Source organism: Canis lupus, chromosome 16 (assembly GCF_003254725.2).
Source record: "Canis lupus dingo isolate Sandy chromosome 16, ASM325472v2, whole genome shotgun sequence".
In the NCBI taxonomy this organism is placed as follows: Eukaryota; Metazoa; Chordata; class Mammalia; order Carnivora; family Canidae; genus Canis; species Canis lupus.
This window is the reverse complement of record NC_064258.1, coordinates 14,299,559-14,327,492: the sequence shown is the minus strand read 5'-3', so window position 1 is coordinate 14,327,492 and position 27,934 is coordinate 14,299,559. Positions and strand designations below refer to the sequence as shown.

At 38.5% G+C, this 27,934-nt stretch overlaps 1 protein-coding gene across 1 annotated transcript in view; it reads left to right on the top strand.

Annotated features, from left to right (window-relative positions):
• DGKI (diacylglycerol kinase iota) overlaps positions 1–27,934 on the top strand; it is a 428,861-nt gene that overhangs the window by 272,402 nt on the left and 128,525 nt on the right. The window contains 1 exon segment of the mRNA XM_049094866.1: positions 4,480–4,542. Within this exon segment, the coding sequence (XP_048950823.1) occupies positions 4,480–4,542 (63 nt within the window).

Genomic DNA, 27,934 nt, shown 5'->3' with positions numbered 1-27,934 from the left:
CATTCTATAGCACCCCTTCATCTAATTTTGTTAATGGAGAGGTCTACCTGGGTTTGGAGAAGGGGATGGGGAAGGATGGGGATTTGGGGCCTCTTTTTTGGTATCTTCTATATATAATGCCCATATGCCTAATCTAACTCAAGGTAAGGCTGCTTCTGGGCTCAGCCTTGGGTCATTATCCTGTCACAGTGAGGGACCTTCTGAGGTGCTGCTCCTGTCTGTGGTCTGTGATGCATGGTTACTGATTTGTACTGAATGGCTGGCTTCCTGCAGTGCCTATGAAGCAGGGCATGCTTTGCCACATATTTATGGAGTCACTATGACAATCTACAGAAGTGCCTAGAATAAATCAGTGACACAGGTGCCATAGCTCACTGCCAGAACCTGACTTCACCTCTCTTTCTGAGATGGCATATGGTGAGGAATAGCATTAGACAGGGCTCTTAACGTGTTTGCATTTTTTGGCATCTGCTTCTAAGTCTGAGCTGGTGTGAGAGATCCTCTCTCCTCTGCTTCCTCCTTTCTCAAAGTCACTGTGGACATCAGAGTCACTTAGCACTTTCCCCAGACCATTATCCAGACAGCTCATTCAATTGTATTCTTTATTTTGTTTACATTTTGTAGCTAGTGAAACTCCTAGCTCCTTCCCAAGGGTTTTCTTTTCTCTTTGCCTTTAGCTTCTCTTAGGCTGAATATACAACTGGCAACATTTATATGTTAACATTTATATGTTAAAAAGGTAGGATGCCAACAACAGTATATGGTTGACCATATCCTCTCAAGAAATGTTAGCGTTAATCCATGAACGAGTGGTTGGGGAGAAAGCTCTGAAATAGTAAATGAAAAGCCATCTTGGAGGTCATATGGCAGCTCAGGTTGTTTTGAGTCACTTGTAGATAGTTAAGAAGCTATAATAAAACTAAAAGTTCTTAATATCTACAGGTAAAGACTTCTCATCCTCATGCCTGGCGGTGCTATATTTAATAACCTTATTAGACACAGAATTGTTTCTAGGTGCTTAAGTTTCAAACAGCTCTTGCCCTTGAACTGAGAAAGAATTTGTATTTGCTCAGCAACCATATTGTTAATTCATCTGGGCTTTCTTCACATATAAAAACAAATACAAATGGTTGTTTTCTTTTCGTACTTAGACTACGTATGACAGATGATGTGACCGCATAGATTTAGCTGCAGGGTGTTCGAGAAACAGCCTCAACTCAAAAATTGTTCCTTCCCACCAGGGGGCAGTGGTGCATCCACCTAAGCAGCCTCTGGCCTCAGGAAACCTCTGTGAACCACAATAACATGCTTTTCAGTTCAAAAAAGGACACCTGCAAAACTTAACAAAGATATTTATTATTATATATGATGAATAACTATAAAAACACTACATTTTTTAGAAAATCAATACAGATAGCACATTTTCAAAGGAAAACCAAACACCTAGTTATCTTGTCATGCTTGTTCACTAAACCTCAATTGCTCTCCCTCACTGCTCTTGTTCACCCTTTGCAATTAGATTTCTTCTTTCTTTCTACTAGAAATCCTTGTTTTGAAATCTGACTTCTTCCACTGGATTTCCAGGTGGAGTTTTCAGTTTGAGGATTGCCTGGTCATTAAGTCCTTCCTACAAGTTTCTAAAACCTTCTATGTCCCCTAGGCTTTTCTGTTTTGGCCATGGTTGTGCCAAGTTCACTTTTGCAGCTAAGGCAGAGAGATAATTGAAAGATATTTCTTTATTTCCATCCTTCCTTCCCTGTTTTCCTCTATTTTTTTCTCCTTCCTTCCTTCCTTCTTTCCTTCCTTCCTGTTTTCTAAGATTGTTACTTCTGTTCCTTTTGCCTGTCTTCTTTTAGAAGAAAGAGAACTGGCTTCAAATGTCTGGAGAATTCATTTAGAAACCTCTGTAGCTGATAAGGATTGGGCTGGGTGTAGCGAGTTAACTTGGAATATTTGAGAAATAAGTACTGTGATTCCCTAAACAACTGGCTTCCTTTTCCACTTGAGCAATGGTGTTCCTCACAGGTTCGCCTTTCTCTAGGAGATCACATCTGTACTCCAGATTTCACCTATGACAGATAAGTGAATAAATCTCACATCTGTGTTTTCTATCCAGATATTCTTTCTAAAAGCCAGAGACTCATACCCAGATATCTCACGTGACATCTTTACCTGGATAGCAACCTCAGACTGCAGGCTGAAAATGGGCTTGTTAATTCTGCTCTCTTTCCTTCCCTGCTCATCAGCCAATGAGCCCTTTTCATTCATATTTGTCTATATGGAACCATCTGCCCATTCACCACATCCTTGCCCATCCTTGCCATGGAGTCCTTGCAGTTACCTGCGCTGTTACACACCCCATGTGGTCTACCTTCTATTTATTTCCCACATCTCTCTTTTTTTTTTTTCTTTTTTCTTTTGGCAAAGGTTTATTTATTTATTTTAGAAGGCAGGGGAGGGGCAGAGGGAGAGAATCTTCAAGCAGACCTCCCACTGAGTGTGCACCCCATATCACAAGATATGGGGTTTGATCCCACGACCCTGAGATGATGACCCAAATTGAACCCAAGAGTCAGACACTCAACCACTGACCCACCCAGCCACCCCTATTTCCCATGTTTTTAACTCACAACATCTACCCCCTCTGCTAGTGTTACAGCCTCTGTTCAAAGGCCATATAAGTTACCTCACCACAGCATCACTAAACTATGCTCATGATTCCTTGCTTCCAGTGTCACTGCCCTTCACACAATGCTTTTTCCAATAGACTAATTACAAGGATCTTTCTAGAAAGGTCAAACTTATATTCCTTAGCTTTGTGGACCTTTTGATCATTGCCTCCATCATCCTCATCTTTCACTCCAGAAATCATTGCTATTCTGGGGCAGTGGACTGCCTTGTGCATCCTCATACTTTTGCACTTCTGTCGCTCTTCCAGCCTTTTTGTCTGTTAACTCTTGCTCAAGTTTAAGACTCCATTGAAATATCACTTTCCCTAATCTATCTACTTCTACTTCTAGCCATTAGCCCTAATCTATCTATTCCTGTTAGTGTTCTAGGTTATGTTCATCACACCATTTATCAAGAATAATATAGTTCTTAATTTACGTGTCTCTCTTCCATGCTTAGAGATTCCTCTTAGGGTCCTCAGTGTCTACCAGTATGTCTAAGACATGATTATGTATTGAATAAGTGGGTTGCTCATGGATCAGATACATTTCTCTGAGATCGTATTCAAAATAACATAGATCTAAAAAATATCACCCCCCAAAAAGAAATAGAGGAAATTATCTAGGTTCATATTTATATATTAGTAACATGGTACCCAGGTAAATTTGATTACCCTATTTGAACAGCACCTTTGAGAGAGATCAGAAATATAAAATTTCTCAGGCCGTTGGGGAGATCTTAAGCAAGCTGAAATCCTGAGTTCACTGGTAATTCAGACTACACTGTGAAAGGCGATCATAATATTCAGGGGCAAGATTTTTAGTTGGCAAACTTTGAATTGGGCAACTCGGTTAATTGGATTCCATCATCTTGGCTGCTCAGAAGCATTATTGGTTGTAAATGATAGTCCTTTGAGGAAAACAAGGAGTTGATTCATAGGTGACTATGTGTAAGGACTTACATACCCAGCAGAAAAGAGGAATGGGGCTGCTGTGCCTACTACAGTTACAGAAAAGCTCTTCAAATGGTCTGAGAGAGCGAAGAGAACTATTATGTAAATGTGACAACAAATTTTGGAATTAGTTTTTTAAATTTTATGTTTCATCTTTTGTAATAGCTACTGAAGGTTCTTTATAAAAGAAGAGAGAAAATAGAGAAGTCTATGGCTTCCCTCTTCTACCAAGAGTATGAGTGGAATTACAGCATCACTGTGATGAAGTTAGGCTTTCTTGGTATTACCTTCAGAATCTTCAAAGGTTTTGTTGAGCCATCTTTCCACGATGGTTGTCTTTTGACACAAATTTCCTCCAGAGTTCTGGAGTTAGGAGGACTATGTTAAAGGATTAAGTTTACCTGGACTTTCCTCAAAGATGAGTTTACTGTGCTAGCCTACCCCTCTCTAGTGCGTGTGTGCCTGTATGCATGTGTGTGCGCATCCTCTCCTTGGATGTGCCAAATGACCTGGAGCGAGAGAGGAGCACGCCGATGCCTCCCACCTGTAGCCCTGCCCAGTGTCCGCACTGCTGCCGCACCTGCCCGCGCCCTGCCCCATGCTCCGGTCCGCTCCGTGGCTCACCTGAGAGTCGGCCCTTGCCGTGTGTCCTGTTGGCTTCATCGCAATCACCGGCTTTTTGGATTATGTCCGTGGCTGGCTGGATTTTCCTTTTCTTTTCATTCACTGTGTGGTGATGCACTCATTTAATTTCTGTTTAAACTGTGTATGTCTCTCTTTCTCTCCCCTGGCTTGCTCCCTGTCTGTCCACGCTGTTGTGCTGACTGTCTTCGCTGCTCATTCCCTGCTGCCTCTAGTATGCACCAGGTGTCCGCTGGCGACCTGCGGAGAGTCTCGGCTCCCCCTGGCTCCTTCACCACGTGAGTACAAAGCCGCTCCATTTCTACATTTTGGCCAGCAACCTCATGTCCTCCTGGGGGTGGGGGGGTGGGGACCACCTACCTGCTCCTTTGCCCACCCACGTCTGCTTCTCAGACAAGGACCTGCCAGCCCTGGTTGCCTTCTTTACCCCTCTGTGATTTGAGAAGGAGCTGTCCAGTCCTTTGTGTCCTGTTTGTCTCAGTGCTCTCAGGCTTCAGGTTTAAATTTTTGGCTAACTACTTTAAGGCCCATAATTACATGGGGTTGTATAAAATTCCATGCTAAGCTGTTGGTTCTTCTGGAAAGTTTGTAACAGCCATAGACCATTCTGTTATCTGCAGCTCAGGGATGATGTTGAAGGAGTGCCTACCATCCTTGATTTGTGAACCCACTCCGAAAATTACGTGTGAAGTTTTTTTTTTTTTTTTTTATTTATGATAGTCACAGAGAGAGAGAGAGAGAGAGAGAGAGGCAGAGACATAGGCAGAGGGAGAAGCAGGCTCCATGCACCGGGAGCCCGACATGGGATTCGATTCCGGGTCTCCAGGATCGCGCCCTGGGCCAAAGGCAGGCGCTAAACTGCTGCACCACCTGGGGCTCCCACGTGTGGAGTTCTGAGTGAATGCAGATGCATCTGGGCATTATTGGGGGTGGAGAATCCATGGATTGTAATAAAAGATCAATGACTGAAAAAACTGGCTCTGAGTTAGCAAAACACACTTCACCCAGGGTTCATAATTTATACTTAATGTATTCTATGCTTTTATTTTTTCTCTGGTGGAAAAAAAATGTGATTTTTTTTTTTTAAGCATTTTGCAACTTTTTAGGTTGTCACATCTGTCTTGCTCTTTCTTCATCTTACAAATACTTAGCTTTTGTTCTGGTTCAGGTACTGTCACAGGTGCTTTACATTAACTACTTAACTAGTTACTCCCCTATCCATGGTATTGTGGTGAATCTGATGCACAAAGAGGTTAAGTAACTTGCTCAGATCACACAGCCAGCAAGTGGTAGACTGGGGTGCAAACTCACATGGTTGGCTTCAAAGTTCACACCTTTAACAATTTACAGTTTTGCCACCTTTCATCTATGTCTTTCTAAGTCCTAGTTGAATCATTGGCTTTTCAAGGAATTCTTTGTTGATTCTTGTTGTATTAATTATGTTCTTACTAGAGCTCACTATTGATATATTTATTATAGTTCTCAAGGTTTAATAGGCTGGTATTAATTACATTAGGTCTATATGTGTATGTGTCGTGCACTAGACTTAGGCTACTTGAGATCCTTGACCATATCTTCTTAGGAATTTTTGTGTCCCTGGCCCTGAACACAGAACTTAACCCAAAATATTCTGAAACCAAACAGAGTCGTTGGTTGGCAGAATGAATGAGTGAAAGAATACACATGTCATTGAACTGTACAGTATCTGTCATCTAGGAATATGCCAAAATGATCCCTAAAATTTAATCATATAATCCTACTTTCAGTCCTAGTCTTATAGATATGCATTTATTCATTCTTTGTTTTTCAAAAACATTACTTTGTAGTTGTTCTGTGTCCACCATTTTGTCCTTGAAATCTAGAGGTGAGCACAACAGAGATCTGCCTTCATGGAACTTAACACTGAGTAGTCAAGGGCACTTGGTGGCTCAGTTGGTTAAGCATCAACCTTCAGCTCAGGTCATGATCCCAGGATTCTAGGATTGAGCCTCACATCAGGCTCCCTGCTCAGCGGGGAGTGTCCTTGCCCTTCTGCCCTTGTGCTCTCTCTCTCTCTCTCTCTCTCTCTTCAATCAATCAATCAATCAAATGTTAAAAAAATTAATTTAAAAAAATTGAGTGTTGAGAAAATCAATAGTAAAATAATATTTAACTTTCAATTAGAGGTTATTCTGGTGTAAATCCTACATTCTACAAAAAGCCTCTTTAATAAATAGGAGTCCAAGGAGTAGCTTTCAGTAATTTTCAGGGGCTAATAGATAGATTTCAAAGAATTGAGAATATCAATAGTAGAGATGCATGTGGAATCTGTCCCATTTCTATCACAGTTTAAGTTTGGGTTGTGTTTTAAGTGTTAGGTTGTAAAATTTAAAGGAGACTCTTTTATATTGATTCCATGTGTGCATACTACAGTAAGATAAACTGTCAATATTGTGATAAGGTGTAACAGGGAAACACCTAGGTGTGGCCACTTTAAACTTGAATGTTGATCTAAAATATTTTATATCTATATATGATATAGTAAATATTATATATTATAGATTTTATATTTATATGTCTCTAAAGTATTAATGAAATAAGCTTTATTAAATTAGACTATTTTAAAAAAAAACATAAGAAAACACTGTCAAGGAGCCTGGAGAAAAACCCTAGAACAGATATTGTCTTTATATATTATGTCATTGGTTAACAGTTTTGACCCACTCTCATGCTGCTATTTGCTATTTTCAGCAGCACTTAATATATGCATTGATGTTGCTTTGGTCCTCATGAAAGTGAAGACCCCAGTATTTTGAACTAAGGTTGTCTGATTTGGGTTTTTTTTTTTGACCCTTGGTCAGCCATTCTCTGCTCAGAAAAACTCTTCTATGATCTTTTCTGGAGAGAAGCCTCCCTTTCTACTGTTTGATGGTAAATGTTGGGTTTCTAAAGCGACGCACATGGTCTTTCTCTTTAGCTTTCTAAAAACTTTTTTTTTTTGAGCAGTTTATAGTAGTAGCAGTGTAATTAGGAATTGGAACATACTATTAATATCTGTGCATGTGGAAAATTTCACCTTTTTACAAAGAACCCTGAAATTTTATTTTTGATCACATATGATCATGTATGAATCCTGAGTTTTATTCAAAAGTATTTAGTGCTTTATGCAGTAGAACAAAACAAAACAAATGGAGAATTTTACCACAAATCTCATGCATGTAGCTTAATGAATTATTGAGCAATACCTCAATTTAAAAATTTCTTATAATTAAGTGACTTCATAGTAAAGTCCTCGCTGAGGGACACATATGCACACTGAATTTTATAAATTCATGAATGTTATAAATTTTATAAATTCATGAATATTTATGCTAAATATTCCAACTACCAGCTCCTGTTCAGCCAAAAATAGCACAAAGGTATGTAATTGTAAGTTATCTTTCTAGAACTTTTATCCTTCACTAACTGCTTATTAAATTCCATTTTGTATCTGTTCTCCACCAAAATGAAATAATGTAAACCATTTATACTTAATTTTCGTCAATTTTTTATCTTTCAAAAAGTATTGAGTGCCTTCTTTAAATACCAGGGGTTCTGTGGGATACTGGAGATACCAAGATTATAAAGCTAAGGTTTTTGTCTTATAGAAATCAACATTCCAGGGATAGACATAGTTTGTTGCTTATAATAAAATGACAATGCCATCTGATAAGCATCCATGTACATATTCTGGTTGTTTTTCCATGTAAATGACTATGTATTTATTACATTTGTTTTTATTTTTTATTATTTACTTATTTATTTGTTTTAAAGGTTTTATTTATTTATTCACGAGAGACACAGAGAGAGGCAGACACACAGGCAGAGGGAAAAGCAGGCTCCCTGTGGGAGACTGACATGGGACTCGATCCAGGACCCTGCAATCACATCCCGAGCCAAAGGCAGGCGCTCAACTGCTGAGCCACTCAGGCATCCCTGTTTTTATTTTTTATTTTCTTTTAGTATTTAAAATTAACATACAAAAATGGACTTTTTTGGTATACAGTTGGGATTTTAAGGCAGGTATAGATTCATAAAACCAGCACCCTAATCAAGATACAGAACTGCTCTACTACCAACAGAAATCTGCCTAATTCCTGCATCTCTCCTTCCAAACTCTGGCAACCACCAATCACTATAGTTTTATATTTTTGAGATTGCCACATAAATGGAATCATACAATATGTAACCCTTTGCACTTGACTTCTTTCAGTGTAATGTCTTCAAGATTTATCAGTTGTTGCATGTATCAGTCACGTGTTCCTTTTTATTGCTGAGTAGTGCTGAGTAGTATTCTACTATATGGATGGATGCTTCCATTTATTTATCCATTTACTTGTTGAAGGACATCTGGTTCATTTTCAGTTCTAGGCAGTTATGAATAGTGCTGCTGTAACGTCGATGAACAAGTTTTGTGTAAATATAAATTTACATTTCTCTAGGTTAAACACCTAGGAAGGGAATTCCTGGGTCATACGGTAAGTGTATGTTTAACTTCATAAGAAATCGACAAACTATTTTCTAGAGTGCAAATTTTGCATTTCTACCAGCAGTAGGAGAGAGGGAGTTTCAGTTGCTCCACATCCCTGCCAGCACTTGGTATTGCCAGCACTTTAAGATTTTAATCATTTAATCATTCTAATGAGTGTCTTTTCATTATTTGCCATCCATTATATACTACTCGATAAAGCATTTGCTCAAGTCTTTTGCATTTTTTTAAAGATTTTATCTATTTATTCATGAGACACACACACACACAAACACAGAGAAGCAGAGACACAGGCAGAGGGAGAAGCAGGCTCCATGCAGGGAGCCCGATGCAGGACTTGATCCCAGGACCCTGGGATCACACCCTGTGCCAAAGGCAGATGCTCAACCTCTGAGCCACCCAGGCATCCCTTTTTGCATATTTTTTAATTGGGCTATTTGTTCTTTTCCTCTTGAGTTTTGAGAGTCATATATTCTGGATCCAAGTCCTTTGTTAGAGATGTGTTTTGCAAATGTTTTCCCCTCAGCATGTATCTTTTCTTCTCTTTCTCTTTACACAATCCAACTTATCAAATTTTCCTATATATATATGTGTGTGTATGTGTGTTTGGTGTTATATCTAAGAATTTTTGGTTTAATATCAGGTAATAAAATATTTTCGCCTTTGCTTTCTTCTAGTGGTTATATAGTTTTGTTTTTTTTACATTTTGCATTCAGTTCTATGATTTGAGTTAATTTTTGTATAAGATGTGAGCTTTTGGCTAATGTTTTATTTCACTTTGTGTATAGATGTTCAATAGTTGCAGCACCATTTGTTAGAAAGACTGATTTTTCCTATTGAATTGCCTTTACATCTTTATCAAAAATCAATTGGATGTATATATGGAGGCTATGGATATATAAGGATGGATAGACATTGATTTCTGCACTTTCTGTTCTTTTTCATTGATCTATTTGTGTCTTTGTCAATGTCATGTTATTCTGGTTATTGGACTTTTATGTAAGTCTTAAAATCTAATTGTGTTATTTTTCCACTTTATTCCATATTTTAAAAATTGTCTTGGCTACTCAAGTCCCTTTACTTTTCCATATAAAATTTATCTTTTAAGATTTTATTTATTTATTCATGAGAGGCACAGAGAGAGGCAGAGACATAGGCAGAGGGAGAAACAGGCTCTCTGCGGGGAGCCCGACATTGGGACTCGATCCCAGGACTCCCGATCACAACCTGGGACAAAGGCAGATGCTCAACCACTGAGCCACCCAGGTGTCCTACACATAAATTTTAAAATAAACTTTACTGTATCTCCAAAAATTCTACTAGAACTTTGGAACTGTGTTGAGTCTGTAGATCAGTTTGGGGAATGTAGACATCTTTACTCTGATGAGACTTCCAGTCCATGAATACTGTATTGTATCTCCATTTGTTTATTTTGTGCATCATTGTTTTGTAGTTTTCAACATAGAGATCTTGTACATATTTTGTTAGGTATGTGCCTGTGTTAGATATGTGTTGGTTTTACATTTTGGTTACCGGTATATAAAACTACAATGGATTTTCATGTGTTGACCTTGTGTCCTATGGTCTTATGAGAAGTCACTTTTTAGTTCTAGAAGTTTGGTTGCATCCTTGGGATTTTTTACATGGTCACACTTGTCATCTGTGAATAGGAGTGGTTTTCTTTCTTCCCAATCCATATGCTTTTCATTTTTTTCTCTTGTTCCCTTATTGCACTAGCTAGAATTTCTAGTACGATGCTGAATAAAAGTGATTGCAGTGGATATCCTTGCTCTGCTTCCAATATTAGGGGGAAATCATTCCATTTTTTTTCACCATAAAGTATGATTGTTAGTTGTAGATTTATTTGTTAAAGTCCTTTATTAGGACATCTGAAAAAGATTAGGGGACTAGGAATTATTTGTCCTCTAAATGTTTTTTAATCTAATTTAAATTTTTTTAAAGATAGATTTATTTATTCATTCATTCATTCATTCATTCATTCATGGAAGATAGAGAGAGAGAGGCAGAGACACAGGCAGAGGGAGAAGCAGGCTCCGTGCAGGGAGCCCGACGTGGGACTCGATCCCCGGACTCCAGGATCACACTCTGGGCTGAAGGTGGTGCCAAACCGCTGAGCCACCCAGGCTGCCCTCTAATGTTTTTTAGAATTTGCCAAGAAACTGGGATGCCTGGATGGCTCAATGGTTGAGTGCCTGCCTTTGGCGGAGGGCGTGATCCCAGTACTTTGCTATTCTCTAAGTCTCCTTTTTTTTGGTCTTCCAGCCAGAAAGTTAAGGTTTTAGTTATCTTGCTCTACTGAATACTTCCTGCAACTTTGTTCATGTGCAGGACTAAGCAGTGAAAGAGGATGAATAAAAGCAATGTTGATTTATCCCATCCTCTTGGGATTCCTGCTCCTTTTATCAGAGAGGAAAGCTCTCTTCCATTATAATTTTAAGCACCTTATCAATGCTGCTGCCAGGGTGAATGCTGAGGTGTAAGAAAATGGTAAGGAGAGAATATATATAAATTTTTCTGAGCATTCAGAGCCCCTTTCTTTTCCTGAAGCCAGAGCTCAAGGTCTTTCTTGGAGCTTTCTCTACCTACATTTGATGTTCATTTCAGGCTTTGTGCTGCCTGGAGTCCACACCAAGTTTATTGGCAGGAAAAGGAAGGGAGAGTTCACCACCATTTGATGGGATTTTATATTCTGATCTTCTCTAATCTGCTGTTGTCATTTACTTTCCAGATTCTCAAATAGCTGCTTTATGAATCCTGTCCAGATTTATAACTGCATTTATAGAGAAAGAATGGTGTATGTTTACTTACCTTACTCAGAACTAGAATTCTCTACTGCTTTCTAAAAGCAGAGTGCTATATTACTGTATCCCCTTCTCTACCACTGTACCATAGCTAAACTCCGCAAAACAAATCTGCAGAGAAACTACTATATTTCTTGAACTACAATCAACATATGTAAAACATAATATGCCATTTTGCACAACAGGTACAATTTAAACATAAACAAGATATTTCCCACTGCTAAGTTGTGTGGATTTGCTTGTTACCTTGGGGAAGGCAGAGTTGGACACAGATCCATGAAAAAGCAAAAATTGTCATGTTTGACTACAAGCTGAATATGATTCAGCATTCTAAAAGTGGTTTCAATAAATGAAGTCTTCATGGTAAAAGATGAAAGTAAATTGATTTTTGTTCCAAGAAGAGGGGGAGTTTTAGTAAGAGAAAGAGAAATATTTTTGATGTCTTTTTTTAGACAGGTTCTGTTTTGGGTTGAGTTTAAGAATTTTATTGTTGGGAAACTACTCGGATAAAGCCAAGAGTCTCCAGTCTTCATGACTGAAGAAAACACAAACTGGTCATAGGTAGTTTAACATTTGCATGCCGGCCGGCAAAGTGAACTAGTTGATCTTTGAAGTGCTTTCTAAAAGTCTATTCTCCAACTAGTGACATTAAATTTTTTGTTAACATTTTTATGAATTTGTCTAATGTGGTGTAAAGAGTCTGTTTATTCCATTTATTTAATATTGGCCCTATAGTTAGAAAATAAGACTTGATGTGCTTTATTCAGACCCTTTCTCTTTTCCCTTTTTTCTTTCTATAAACTCCACTTTACTACAAACTACACTGTCTGGGAGTAGTAAAAACATTGCCAAAGTAGAAACTTACACGTACATTTCTGCAAACTGTGAGGGTTACCTCTAAAGTAGCCCAGAAGATCTATCAGATATACTTTGCCTGAGAATGAATAAAGCTAAAGGTGGATAACACAGAAACCTTCTTGAGAACCTCAGGATAAAAAGCACTCCTGCACCACTTGAGCCTCCAGAAGAGTGCTTCATGTCTGGGGTGGAAATCTGTCCTGATTCTGATTCACAGATTACAATTTTTAGGTCAGAGTTTCTAGATCTCAAAATCAATTGTGAGGATAACAAAAGTGCCTAAGCATTCAAGAAATTATGAATATATTTATTGTTAAGGCTTTCACTGTTATTGGATCTTAGAGTGATTATTATCTCTGAGTGACAGGATCATGGGTAGTATTTTAGAGGCTTTCTGTTATTTTCTGAATGATTTTAGTGAACACGCATTACTTCTATAAAGGGAGAAAAATTAAAGTTCATATTTTAAAAAGGACAGGAGAGAATTGCTACATCCACAGAACAGAAAAAAAAATGTCATTTACTGCATCTCAGAGTGAGATAGGGAGGCATTAGAGTTAGCTTCAGGCTTTCTGGAATACAAAACTATTTGTTCTCTGAACCACTGAGCAGAGGAAACTGCTAATCCATCTTCTTTCTTTTCTCTTAATCCCACTCTCACATTTTCTGGGTTATCTTCCTGGTGATTTTGCATTCTATTGTCCGGTTTCTTGAACTTTCATAATGTCAAAATATTTGGTGTCCTTTCTGCCAGTGGTATCCTCTCTCCTGGTTGTGTAAAACAGATAAGCCAAATTGAGAATTCCAAGGAAAAGTAAGAGTTACTTGAGCTTCATCTCATACTGCTTTTCAAACTTGAGCCCAGGCTGCAGCTTAGATGATAGTGGTTTTATTTCCTGTGCTCCGCAATGTTCCCCCAAGAATTTCCTCACTCCACTTGCACTTTTATTCCCACTCAGATGGTCAGAAGAGGGACATTAGGAACAGACACAGGAGGTCTCTAACTGGAGTGTCTTCCTCCTTATTCAGTAGCACTGCCCTGTAACATCTTGCCATTTTGAATATTCAGGGGAGCTCTGCTTTTGTTTGTCTGACATTGACCAGTGTTAATCTCTTTGCATTTCATTTTTTCAAATATTAAAATAGAAATGCAGTTGTTCCCCTGGATTTCTATCATCTCCAAAGTTCTGTTATGGTAAAATCCAGGGCATCACCCTTGACTATATGAAGGTCTGCCCCAAAGGGATCTAAGACTTGAGGTAGGCAAGACTTACCCTGGGACATGACAGGGTCATCCTTTATCCTAAAACTGGTCAGGGAGGCTAGGCCCCATATTACCTTAGTACATTTAATTGATATTTCTCCTTGCTGTCAGTAAGAACCCAAGTGGATTTTTTTCATTTAGCTAGAAAGGTAATGTGTGTCTGGTATTATGCTAATAAGCACCTTGACTTGTGATCAAATTTAATGTCTTGATAACTGTGGTAGCAATTGTCATTATTCCCATTACATCAATGACAAGATTGAGAAAAAGAAATATTAAGAACCTAACTAAGAGTATATGCCAGGAAGTGGTAAAGTTTTCTGCTGTGGAGAGGGCATTTAAGACCCTAAATGCCACTGTTGATATAACTTCTGATCATTTTCCTGTGTGTGCGTGTTTATTTTTGTGTATATGATTTATGCATTTTATTCAGTCACACTATGTTAACTTCTTCCTTTTTAAAGAAAACTTGGAAATATTAACTTAGAATTCAGTTTTGCGTGTTTCAAATGTGTGACTCCTTAGTATTATAGGCTTGCAGCTCCAGTGTTATTATAAGAAAAATGTCAGAATGACAAGCCCCAATTAAAAATAAGTTCTAGTACAGCTAAAGAACCCGGAGAGTCTTGTAGAACTGTTAGTAATGGTGTTTGGTCTGTGAACATGGCACCTCAGGAAGGGTCATGCCCACGACTATGGTGGACGAATGAGGCCTATGTTCTTCTCTTAGCAAAGGTAAACACAGATGGCAGCCTCTGGTACAGTTATGTAAGGCATAATACATTTAGGACTCCCTCAACATTTAAAATTGTATCTTGTTGCTTTTAAAATTTATTTTTGGAGATGAATTATTCATGTCTGCGTAGGTGTAGAAACAGTCTTACACTTACGAGTCAGCACTTCTTATAAAGTAAAAGGTCACTTCAGAACTGAAGGGAATATATACCCAGGTGTTGGCTTGAGGTGTAGGGCCTGAGGAGGTGATTGCACAAATCAGCTTCAGAGCCATGGGGAGAGTTTGTAGAAGGGTTCAGGTACAGTGTGTGCACCAGGCCCACTGGGCAAGACAAAGGAGGAGGAAAATTTATTAATTTCTTTGTTTATTTAATCAAAATAAATTTTAAGAATTCCAAATAAAAAATGACTTTGGAAATAAATTAGTTCAATAAACACAATACAAATATGTATTATTTATATGATTATTCTATGTACCTTGACTTTTAGGAGAAGTAGAAATTAAGGTCTGAATATCCTAAACAGTGACATCAAACCAGCAGAGATTAGATTTCCAAGCCAGGTAGGAATTTTGGAAAATGAAAAATCAGACGCCTCTCATTCTTCTCTTTGTGTGATCTTTTCATAATCAGTAGTTGTAGGATGAAAATAAAATGTAGTGATTCTCTGTAGTAGGTATTTGTGTAGTTTGCTTGGGCTGCTGTAACAAACTACCACAGACTGAGTGGTTCAAACAACAGAAATATATTTCCTCACAGCCTGAAGGCTAGAGGTCTGAGATCAAGGGGTTGACAGGGTTGGTTTCTCCTGAGTCCTCTCTCCTTGACTTATAGTTGGTAGTTGTTTTCCTGTGTCTGCAGGTGGTCTTCCCTCTGTGTGTGTGTGTCTGTCCTAATCTCTTTTTATAAGGACACCAGGCCAATTGGATTAGGGTCCACCCATATGACTTCATTTTAACTCCATTCCTCCTTAAAGATCCTATCTTTAAATACACTTACATTCTGAGGTACTGGAGTTAAGAGCATATGAATTGGGGGGGGGGGGGGGGACAAGGGAGGGGAGGTGATGACACAATCCAGCCTCATACTAGATAAATTGGACTGAATTTTAGTTTTGTTTCTTTTCCTATCACCAACTGTGTGAAGACTGAACTTTGAGTATGTGACTTGTATTAATGGTTTAATTCTTTAAAATCTTTTTTATTAAAAGGTATAAGAAAGGCTAAAGAATATTGCTCTTTTATTTATAGCAGACTCTTGGTATTTGGGTGCAGTAGGGTTGTTGTTGACCTCTCTGGACCCAAATCCTATTTCTATAAAATAAGGTGGTCAAACAAAATGAACTTTAAATTTTTATTCATGTATGAATTTCTAAGGTATTACTGTAATAAAAGCAACAATAGAAATTGAACACCAATAAAAAATAAATTTATTATTAAAAAAAAGAAATACAGACTATAAATGCAAAGGGAAGGGAGTAATTTTGCTAGTGTTTGTGAACAAAAGATCTATTTACAAATGGACTCTCTATGTAGGAAAAAAAAAACCCTTCTGGAAAGTAGTTATTTTTATCTTAGATAAACCACAATCTGCAGTGTTATTAATGGATTTGCTGCATTCAGAGAGAAAAGAGAAGCATTGCAGATTTACTCCAGTATTACAATGATAACTGATACCATATTCCATCATAAGTCAGAGGAATATATCAGTAACAAAGAAATCTAGATGTTTGTTTGGAGCATTCCAACAGGTTGTTAGTTTGGATTGCTTTGCTGAGGTAGTAATAAGCTGCAGTGCACACTTTATTTGTAGAATTTTAATTTAATTATACCAATGTGGTTTAGCTTCCCGATCTGTCATAATGCCCTGAAACACTTACAGGAAATGAAAAGGAAGTACATGGTTAAAGGCAGAAAGAGAAAATCCTTGTTGATGCTACACTTAATTAATCCCCAGAACTCATCACATTTTGTGTTAGAAAATGAAATTCTAAAAATGAATTCAGCAAGTTCCAAAGTTGGAGCTCAGATATTTGACTGAAATGAAAGTGATGTTGGAAGGATTATAAATGGAACAAAAGGCCGAAGTTTTCAGCTTTGTATTAGAGAGAATTGTACTTTTTCTTTATCATGTAGCCTCTCCTTTGGCTCTCAGGAGAGGTGATTTATGTCTCTAATTGGGACATAAATCTTTTGGTCTGATGATATTTTGTTGCTCAGGCAAAGTAAAACAATTAAATGTTTCCTTGATGAGAGGTTCTTGGCTTATGAAATGTTAAAATACTGCCTTTGGTAGAGGCTTGCTCTGTAATACGGTAAGAGAAATGAGAAAGGGAAATGTACCTAAGCAAAAGTACCCTGATTTATATTCATATTCTATCATGGCATTCTCAGCAGAACCCATTGTTTTCCTTCTCTCCTCCATTATTTTCTTTTTAGTTTTGGTAACTAGTTAGTATTTTGACTAATTTGTGTTTGCTCTTGACCATCCAAGCAATTTATTAGTCTACCACTAAAAGTATATCTTAAGGAACTTTTTTTTCCTCAAGTTTACTATCAAATTTTGCATTTGTTTTTAAATTTTTGTTGATTAGTAGTTGTAATGATAGAATTATATGATTTGGGGCAGCCCGGGTAGTTCAGCATCTGCCTTCGGTCCAGGGTGTGATCCTGGAGACCTGGGATCGAGTCCCACATTGGGCTCCCTGCATGGAGCCTGCTTCTCCCTCTGCCTGTGTTTCTGCCTCTCTCTCTCTCTCTCTCTCTCTCTCTCTCTCTCTCTCTCTCTGTGTGTCTCTCATGAGTGAATAAATAAAATCTTAAAAAAAAGAATTATATGATTTTTGCAAGTACTGTTCTATGAAGGTGTCTTTGTTCTTTCCATTTTTTGACACCAACAAAAGAATGATATAAAAAGATTCCCTTGGTCATTAGATTAGGGTTTAGAGAGTGGCAATAACAGTTTCTACCTAATTGGCTACATTTACTGACTTGGAAAGAGGAGTCAGGTTTGGGGACTCTGATTTGTTCATGGATCTCTGACGAGGAAGCATGAGCTGGTGGGAGCCTATCTGTGCTATGAGTGGAGGACGTAGCTTTCCCCCAGCTATAGGTGGATGAATAGGAAACAAGTGGTGTCCTCTCCTCCCTAGGGCCAGATGCAGCACCACTGAGTATTCCAGATCTTGCAAGCCATTGTCAACCTGGAGGGGAACATGAGTCAAATGTAACATGGTAAAATACTAATTATTTAATATGAGTAATGGTTTCACAAATTTTCTGAATACCTAGATTTTAAGAAAGTATATGTGTCCTTTCTTAAAATGTTTTATATAGAAAGCTGAAACCATTTAAGGAAGTGTTTCTTATGTAATGCCGTTTACTGTTAGGCCAATACGTACTTTTTTATTTCCTTGATGTAAACCAAATATGGAATCTTCTTCTTACTGAGCTTGTTTCCTAGGGGTGCAGAGCTATTTCCTTTGCCCTATAGTTTCCAGTAGGAGCACATCTGGTAATATGTTCAATCCTTTCTCAAATTAAGTGAGGTTGCATTTCTCTACCTTATTAAGATGGCCATGTTTATCTTTACACCATTATTGTCTTACACATTTTTGGCTTCTGCTTTGTTGGTTATTTTTACTTTAAAAAATTCTCAATTTTTCCTATAGTATCAGAGATGAAATAAGTGTTAAACATTTTTAGATGACATGTACTGTAGGTTTTTATTAAAAAAAAGATATTTATTTTTAAAAATTTATTTATTTATTTATTTATTTATTTATTTATTTATTTATTTATTTATTTTAGAGAGACAGAGAGAGAGCCTGGGCAGAGAGAAGGAGAAGCAGACTCTCTGGTAGAGCAGGGAGTCCAATGTGGGGCTCTATCCCAGGACCCTGAGGTCATGACCTGAGCCAACCGTAGACACTTGACCAACTGAGACACCGTGCCCCTCTAGGGTTTTTTTTTTTAAATAAATATTACTCTCAATCAAATATCACCACTTGATTCATCAAAGTGTATAGGGTTTCTATAAGGTGAGCAAATATGCTAATAATTCTGGCCTAATTTACTCCTTTATGATATGTGTGAAGGGCTACAGTATTTTCTTTTGTAAAAGAACACTTTTAATTTTTATTTATTTATTTTTAAAGATTTATTTATTTATTGGATGGGGGTCAGAAGAAGGGGGAGAGAATCTCCAGTAGCTTTTCGCTGAGCATGGAGCCTAACCCAGGGATCCATCTTATGACACCGAGATCATGACCTGAGCCGAAATCAGGAGTAGGACACATAACTGACTGAGCCACCCAGGTGCCCTAGAAGGACACTTTTTAAACTACACAAATCCCAACACTTGCTCTATACTCTCTTCCAAAAGAAAGACAGTTTCTTTATCATTTACAAAGAAGAACAGGATATTACAACAGCTTGTGATTGCAAACCCAAAGGAAGATTTTAGCATTTAAATAGCAAATGAATGCTTGGTTTTCCTTTTGTTTGATACATAGAAATTGAAACCTGGAGAAAAAAAATGTCTTTCTTTCTGAGCACATGATATCTAAAGCCATTTGGATGTCTTGAGAGTAACATTATTCTGTTATATCTCATTGGTTCAGGCCCAGGGTTTCCTTCCTTATTCCACTGGAGCTAATTAATGGACCTCTGTACAATCAGAGCAGCAAAAGAATTCTCCAAGCCACTGCAGGCTCTGCTATTATAAGTAGCCCATATTAGTATTTTATGATAGAATTTTTAGTCATTTTTAATAGCCAGGACACCTCTATCAAGTAGACTTATCTCATGAGGCAGAAATGATTCTTGCCTGGTGTGATGAAAGACTAACCTTGAGTTCCTGTTCCCATTCCAACTGTTCTTAACTGTTCTTCATTCAGCAGTTAGAATTTGCAGGATTCTACAAAAATGCATGCACCCTCTACCTTTAATTCCATCCCTCTAGATTTCCCAGGGGTATTTGCTTCCTTTGCCTTTCATCATGATATTTGTCCAGCTCCTATACTCTTTAAACATAAAACAACATAAAAAGAGTATAATTGGGGACCTAAGGTCTGAAACTCCTATAAAGTTTTCTGAGAAGTTGTCATCCCTAGTTGCCAATTCAGCAACTATTAGGGCAGGAAACTCTCAGGAGATTTAAATCTGTAGGTGGTATCTAATTACAAGTGGACATTTTTCTCCATTCCTATTAACCAGAGATAAACCAGAGAATCAACCCCATCTGTGAGGGTAGCATGAATATTGAGATTGTTTTTTGTTTGTTAGTTTAGTAATGGGAATTGAATTTTCCCTTGAACCAATTTCTGTTGATTGGTTAGTGATGCACATTACATAGCACACATGATTAGGTAGGATGAAGAATGTAGTTGTCATGAAAACTGGTTCTCACTTCAAAATTAGTAAGTCCATGTAGGAAGCAGCATCTTACTGCTGGATAAGATGTAGCTGGCATCCTGTCCTTGAAGAGCTCATGATTTAATGGGGGTGAAGCATTACCATGTCATGATCACATTTACATTTCACACTGACTGCGCCATCTATGGCAGTCAGTCTAGGTGCGAGATGATAGTAGCTTGGTCTGGGGGAGGGGAGGTGCTACTGGAGGGGGTAGAGAAGCATACATATTTGAACACTATTTAAAAGAGGATGAATTGGGACGCCCAAGTGGCTCAGCGATTGAGCATCTGCCTTCGGCTCAGGGAATAATCCCAGGGTCCAGGGATTGAGTCCTGCATCGGGCTCCTGCAGGGAGCCTGCTTCTGTCTCTGCCTATGTTTCTGTGTGTCTCTCATGAATAAATAAATAAAATCTTAAAAACAAATAAAGGAGGATGAGTTGCAAGGGAGGGAAAGGAGGAGCAGGTGGAAAATCAGAAGAGTATTTTGAACAGAAATCCAGAGAAAAGTACTCCAGGAGTTAACCAGAGGGAGGAATCCTACTGAAGGGGGGATTTGAGTGAGGACGGAGAGATGGATTTAGTGACCGTGGATAAAGGGAAAGGAGAAGATAAAGGGACAGTGTGTTCTTATATAGAGGAACGTTTGGGGGTCTTTGACTTAAAAAACATACATCTGTGACTCTTGTACTCAGAAGTTGTAATGTTATGTACACATGGGATGATTCCACATACAAGTCTCAGAGTTGATGACTGAGGCAATGACAGTTATGACATTCACTATCACAAAAAGAAGAGGATGGTCGGAGAACTTGAAAAATTGACCAAGGCTAGTGGGTTCTTTTCCATTAAAGCGAAATAAAACTGCTATACTTGCTGAGCTGCTTATAGTGCCACCAAGTGAAGCAACTACTAGTTCTTTGTCTTTGCTTCTCCTTTGCATTCCAGGAGCCTGACACCCAGCTGAAGAAATAGTCTGTAATACGACATGCTAATTTCACTCCACTGCATATTCATTTATCACAATTTCAGAATTAAAAAAATTTATTCCAATAGAAAGCATGAAAATGTACATCTCAATATGTATTTGAAGATCTCCAGAAAACTTTAAAAATATCTGTTTCTACCAGTTGCATAAAAGTTCTCTGATATTTGGTACTTAAAATCTATTTTTAATCTATTAGCCATTAAGTCAGCAAATAGTTTCTTTGATATGTGTCTAGGCCTGGTGCTTAAAGTTTACATTCCTTTGCCATTAGTGTCTGTGGTTGATTATCCCAGTGACTTAAAACCCAATTCCAACCCAAATAGTAGAAGAGAAGTCAATAAATTATGGAAAGAGATATAATTTCTTTGGGAAGAATTTACAAATGCTTAGAATAGTCTAAACAAAGAATAGAGCACTTCTATCCTTCACCTTCCACACTTGGTGAGGGTCAAGCAGAGATGGAGCAGCCATGGCTGCAATCAGAGACACAATATACAATCAGATGGAATAGCTAACAGTGAATTAGTGAACATCTCAGTTTTCTCCTGACTCTGTAATGCTGTAATTCCATTATCTTGTTGGAGATCCGGAGGGATAGCTGTCTCAAATAATTTGCCATTATGACATATTATATTAACCACCTCACAAATGGATGTCTTAAGAACTTACTCAACTTAATCTATTTTTTTTTTTGAGAGAGAGAGAGAGAGAGAGAGAGAGAGAGAGAGAGAGACCACAAGAGGTGAGGGAGAGAATTTTTTTTTTAAGATTTATTTATTTATTTTGGAGAGAGAGTGCGAGTGGGGTGGGGGGCAGAGAGAGGGAGAGAAGCAGACTCCCTGCTAAGTGTGGAACCCCATACCAGGCTCTATCTCAGGATCCTGAGATCATGACCTGAGCCGAAATCAAGAGTCAGATGCTTAACCACCTGAGCCACCCAGGCACCCCAACAACTTCTATTGAAAAACAATTAACAACCTTTAAAAAAAGTACTTTCTCTAGAAAAACATGTTGGACCCTGGGAGCTCATGATTGCTGCTAATGTAATCTTGGTTTATCTTTGGTCCCAAATTCAAAAATTCCTTTATATCTTTTTTTTTTTTTTTTCAAATTTCTGAAGCATTGTTCTCTCTACTCCAGGCAGGAGACAACTGAATTCTAAGAGTGCTGTGTGAACACAGCAGGTGTCAGAAATCCACTTTAAATCTCTGTTCAGAAGCTTTGATTCAATTTGGTTTCACTGCTCAATGCAAAGAGGCCTCTTTGGATGTGTTTTTAGATAGATTATTGTGCAGTGGCAGCTTGAAAATGTCCCAGGGTAAATTGCAGCAATTTCTAGGAAGTTGTTAAAGAAAGCTCTTGGATATAATTATATCTAAATAAGGCCCAGCTTGACAGCTGATGAAAGGATGTGGTGTGGTCAATGTTTCTGGTTCACTGTGATTTAATTGAAGAACAGGCGGTCCTAAAATGGTTTACATACTTTCCTGGTAGGGACGTCTACCATTTGTATGTTCTTTTCTCTCTGTGCAGATCCCCCTAGAGCTAAGATGTGAAGGAGCATCATCCTGCATAGATTTACCTCCAGATCTTGGAGAGCTGGATGGAAAAAGGACAGAAATGGACAACTCCATCAGGGGTTACCTAGGGCTCACAAAGAGAAAAACAGCTATGGAGTGGCTCAGATGATGTCAAACTGGGCTAAAGGGCCATGCATAGTCCCAGAGGAATTCAGCTTTCTTGCATTTCACTCATTTGTTTGTTTAAAAACATTTATTGTAAACAACCCAGGTTAGACTCTTTTAGGTGCTGGCATTGTAAAGAAGAGGAATAGTCTTTTGTGCCATGAAGTCACACTAAAGTCCGTTCATAAAACAAGGGCCAGTTCAAAGAAATCCTTTTGGAGAGTAGTCAGAAATATATTATATGTAGGTTATGGTCAAGTAGAATCCCACATCCACATTTACAATTGCTTGAAATAAATTAAAGCAACATACCATGATTAAATCAGGCCCGGAGGGAGAAAGGCAGACAAAAGTTGTGATGTTTTCTACCTTTCAAAGGAAAACTAACTCTTTATATATGAGTAGCAAATTCCTGGTTAAATTACAGTTCATCATAAAAATCAGTGAATCTACCTAATGAGTGTTTTAAGGGGCGGGTCTTACCCTGAAGCATTTGAAAATGTTAAGGAAGATTGGACATTTACAAAGTACGAAATGTAGAGTACTTATATAACTTTGAGGGTCGCACGGAACATGAATGAAGATTTATATTCTTAGTATCCTTAAGATATCTTGCAAACATTCGCAGTCCCCATTTGCTTTGTCATCCCATAGCCTATAGATGGCTACGTAACTCAGTCTTGGCTCCCTGCCTGTATCATCAAACTGTCATTATGCTAAAATTCAGTATCTACTAACTACTAAGAGCTGTGACTCTGGCCTCTGCTATATTATCTAGGATTACATTAAAAAAATGCTTGTGGAAGTTGAAGCATCAGACTATTAACTAATTGTCTATTAATAAAAATAATAGTCTATTAATAAAAATAAACAATAGGGACACCTCGGTGGCTCAGCAGTTGAGCATCTGACTTTGGCTCAGGGAGTGATCTCGGGGTCCTGGGATCGAGTCCTGCATCGCATTGGGCTCCCTGCAAGGGGCCTGAGTCTCCTTCTGCCTATGTCTCTGCCTCTCTCTCTCTGTCTCATGAATAAATAAAATCTTTAAAAGAATACAACAATATATTTTACACTATTTACTAGGGATGTGCTGTCTTACATGTATTTTCTCATTCAGTGCTCACATATTCCTATTATCAGTTCCATTTTCAGGTCAGAGAATGTTTTTGCCAAGGTAACTTTAGGGTTCTCAATGTCAAACACATATTAATTGACAGCGTTCAGATTGGAACTAAGATTTTTCTGAGTTTCCTTCTTGCGTTGCACACTGTGTTATAGTGTCCTAAAATTAAAGGATATTATTCCCATATGATTTGTGTTTCCTTTTTCTTTTTTCTTTTTTTTTATGATAGTCACACAGGGAGAGAGAGAGAGAGGCAGAGACACAGGCAGAGGGAGAAGCAGGCTCCATGCACCGGGAGCCTGACGTGGGATTCGATCCTCAGTCTCCAGGATCGCGCCCTGGGCCAAAGGCAGGCGCCAAACTGCTGTGCCACCCAGGGATCCCATGATTTGTGTTTTCAATGAGAATGAAGTCTGTGGTGTTGCCGGCCTTGAAGTAACCCTGGGGAACAAAAGCCCTCAGCTCATTCTCTTCATGCATAAAGGGTATCCATGTGAGAAGGTTGGAATGAGGAGATTCTGTTATGAGGATTGTGTAGTAAGGAAGGTGTAAGTTGAATAGCATTGAGTGTTCTGGGAGTTGTCTGGATGGTGCTCCACCTCCGTCCTCCCCCACCAGTGCCTCAGGGTAACAGGTGTGTATAATGTGGCTATGGGAAGGCATGGTCTGGAGCCAAAATGCATGAATTTAATGAGATTCTTTTATGGCAGTTCTTGAGGGAGTTGTCATGGGGACCTTTAGGAGTTATGTTCAGAGTCATGAACTTCCTACATGTGCAGAAAACTCAATCTTGACATTTCAGAGGAAATTTGTGATAAGGTAATAGGTAGAGGTCACTGTCCTGATTTCAGGGGGAATTCAAAGATTGCTGAGTCCATTTTCAGAACCTTGAGTGTTTCGACAGAAGTCTGATTTAAAACCCCTACCACAGAGCCTACGTCAGTATAGGAATAGTTTGTGGTAGATGTTGGCATGGAGGCAAATTCATTTTTATCCAGGAGTTCATCTCTTCTATGCTCTACTAACTTTCTTGGGAAAATTTAATTTTAGAAAGCTAATGGCACTGCTATTCCCCAGACTCCAAGGAACAGCTTTGTCATCGTCCACCTCCACTCAGCCATTAATGGGAGATTAATATATTTTGACATAAAGGGACACAATTGAATTGCTTGGCTTTCACTTAATGTCTGTGTATTTTATCTTCCCCATGTTCTAGTTGTCTGTTTTCATGTTATTGGTTGGCCTGTAAAATACCTGTGGGAGAAGATCCAGGTGAATGATGGCCCTATCCAGGCTAGACCATTTCCCCTCAGAGAAAGCCCAGCTGCTTGTCAGAAGTGCCTAGGCGGGCCCAGCACACCCCTGAACTTCTTCCACTACCTGGCAGCAGCAGATGCTATTGTTTATTAGCAAAATCTTATGTAGGGGAGTAGTTGTCAGAATAATGATTAAACTGATAATAGCTAGTATCTACTGAGCACTTACAATGAGCCAGGCATCATTTGGTATTGACTCATTTAATCCTCATAGTATCTTTGTCCATAAAGGGTATTCATGTGAGAATGTTGGAATGAGGAGAGTCTGTTATGAGGATTGAAAGAAACCTGTGTAGTGGATCTTGTTATCTCTACATTACCGGTGAGGAATCTGAAAACACAGGGTTTCCTGATTCTGGTAATTGCAACACCTGTACTTCACATCTAGGCGACCTGACTCAGAGCCTGAGCTCTTACACTTTGCTGAGCTGCCTACTTTAGTCCAGAATCCAAAATAATTCAAAGGAGACTTCCACGATGGACCCCATGATTGCCCTAAAATTAGCTGATGGTCCCCAACATTTGATAGCAGGCCAAACACCAAGTACCTCAGACAGAAGGATGTTTAAGCAAGCAAGCCGTGGCTGGTGGGAACGTGGGATGCCTTGTAGGTCGTTTGGAACAGATGGGTGCGACAGCAAGGGAGTGAGTGTCTAAGAAGGTGGGATGGGGGAGAGTAACAGGCAGTTCCAGAGACTCCATTTTATTGTCTCCTGCCTAGCTGATCACTCTGGAGGGGAAGTGAGGTAATATATAAATTCATTTGGATCTGGAAAGTTCCATTCAAATGACAGCTCCTATTGTATGTCCATGGTGTGCCACCTGTCAGGTCAGGAAGATTGGTGGAGACTGTGGCTCAGGAGGCAACACTGTGTGGCTGAAATTGGTGGGCAAAGATATAAAGCTGGGAGACAGAAGCATGTGGGCAGGGAGTGGGCATGGCTGAACCATGAGAAAGGCAGGACACACTGGTTGGCTAGTGGGGAGCGCCTGGGGGAAAGGTGTACAGTGACTGGTCTATAGTCATTCTCTGAATCCTCTTTTCTACTCTACAGCTACTGCTGGACCCAGTCTTATTCCTGATACCTCTAGCCTGCTAGAGGATCCTAGAGGTTGCTGTCATTAATTCTACAGTAATCTCAAAATTTGTTGAATTAGAGCTCTTTCAACTTCTGTCCTCCCCAGAGGGTCTGGTGGGCCACCACATTCTCTGCTTATCACTTCCCTCTTACCTAATGTACTTGTGGGGAAATATTTCCTAATTACAATCTTTTCAGGTCACTAGGGTAAACTTGAAAATGAAAATATCAGACCCCTCTTAATTTGAGGAATGAGCATTTGGTATAAATACTGTATGATCACTCTGATAATTGCTTAAATTCTTTCCTATCATTTCCTATCTACTCACATCTAATATCTAACATTCTTTACTGTAATTCTTATTTTTACTCTGGTTCTGAGTTAACATTTATTTATACATTGACATAATTTTAAAATCTTTTTCTAAAAACTATGATACTCAAAGTAAAATAATCCCTAAATCCCATCATGTAGAGATAACTGGTTGGGATAGCTCACTGAACATTCACTCCAGACATTTGTATACAAATACAAATGCTGATTCCACAGTTTACATGAAGGGGATTATTCCAGATATAATTTTCCATGACTTTTTTTCACTTCAGTGTTATGGTAAGACTTTCCTTTAAACAAATGTAGATCTAGACACTCATTTGTAAATCCCCAGTGTTCTCTTGTTTCAATATACCACAGTTTACATAATTTTCCCCCAGTTGATTGCTTATTGATAACAGTCTGAACACCACATAGAGATTATTTGACTGTGTTAATTCAGGCTCTCTGGTTTTGCTGTCAAATCCACAGGATTCTTGGCATCACATAATAAAGCAAGCATGAAACTGATGAGTGAATAGTCCAAGACTCTGCTCCCAGCTCTTCCACTTAGTAGCTATGTGACCATAAAATCACTTTACCCTTCTGAACCTTCGCTTCCCTGTCTGTAAATGATGGTAAGGTTATATATGATATTTAAGGTGTGTTCTACTAATTCAAAACATGCCATTAAATTCTATTGCCCATCTCAATTTACCAGTTTTATTTGTCAATGCCTATTCCATAATCAGCACAATGCCCAGTACAAAGTGGACACCCAACAGAAACACTTTGAATGAACTAGTCTATTGATTTGTCTTCTCAAAACTTTCTCTCAGAATTATCCATCTTGTCATTTCCTATTAGCTTTGTTTTAAACCCAGTGAACCTCAGACATTTTTATTTGTCCACCATTTATCTTTAGGATTTATGCTCTTGTATCTAACTATCTTTGTGTGGGGGGAGGAGGAGGAGAACTACATATGGGTGTGCACATATGAATCCATAGTTGGATCTATATATTGTTTTGGGGGTATTAGAGTGGGAATCTATATGGAGGGAGTTAATTATACTTTCCCTAAGATAAGGTGATAGGCAAGAGAATGAGATTGAATTATTTTTTCCCTTCTTCCAGAATTGCAGTGAAATTCCATGTATGTATGTGTTTGAGGTGGGGGTCATGGTATCCTGACAATATTTTATCACTCCCTCCTTCCATCTATCTTTTTCTTCTTCCTTCTTACTATTTCTTCTCTTTCTTTCTCTTTTTCCTCTTTCAGTCTTTCCCTTCTTTACTGAAATGAAGAATAATGCTATTCTTTCTACTTTGGTCAATAGTGATTTTTATTCCATAATACAAGAAAGGAGAAGCGATCTTCTATTTGCTAAAATTATCTGAACCAATGAAATCTAAGTATAAACTAATACTGAAGGACAGATGGGGATTGTGTTGTATTAATATATTGAAGAAATGCATTGATCCATAATGGTGATGATGAAAATTAAATTGTTACACTCAACTAATGCCAATGATTAAACTGCTTTGAAAAATACTATGTAAAACCC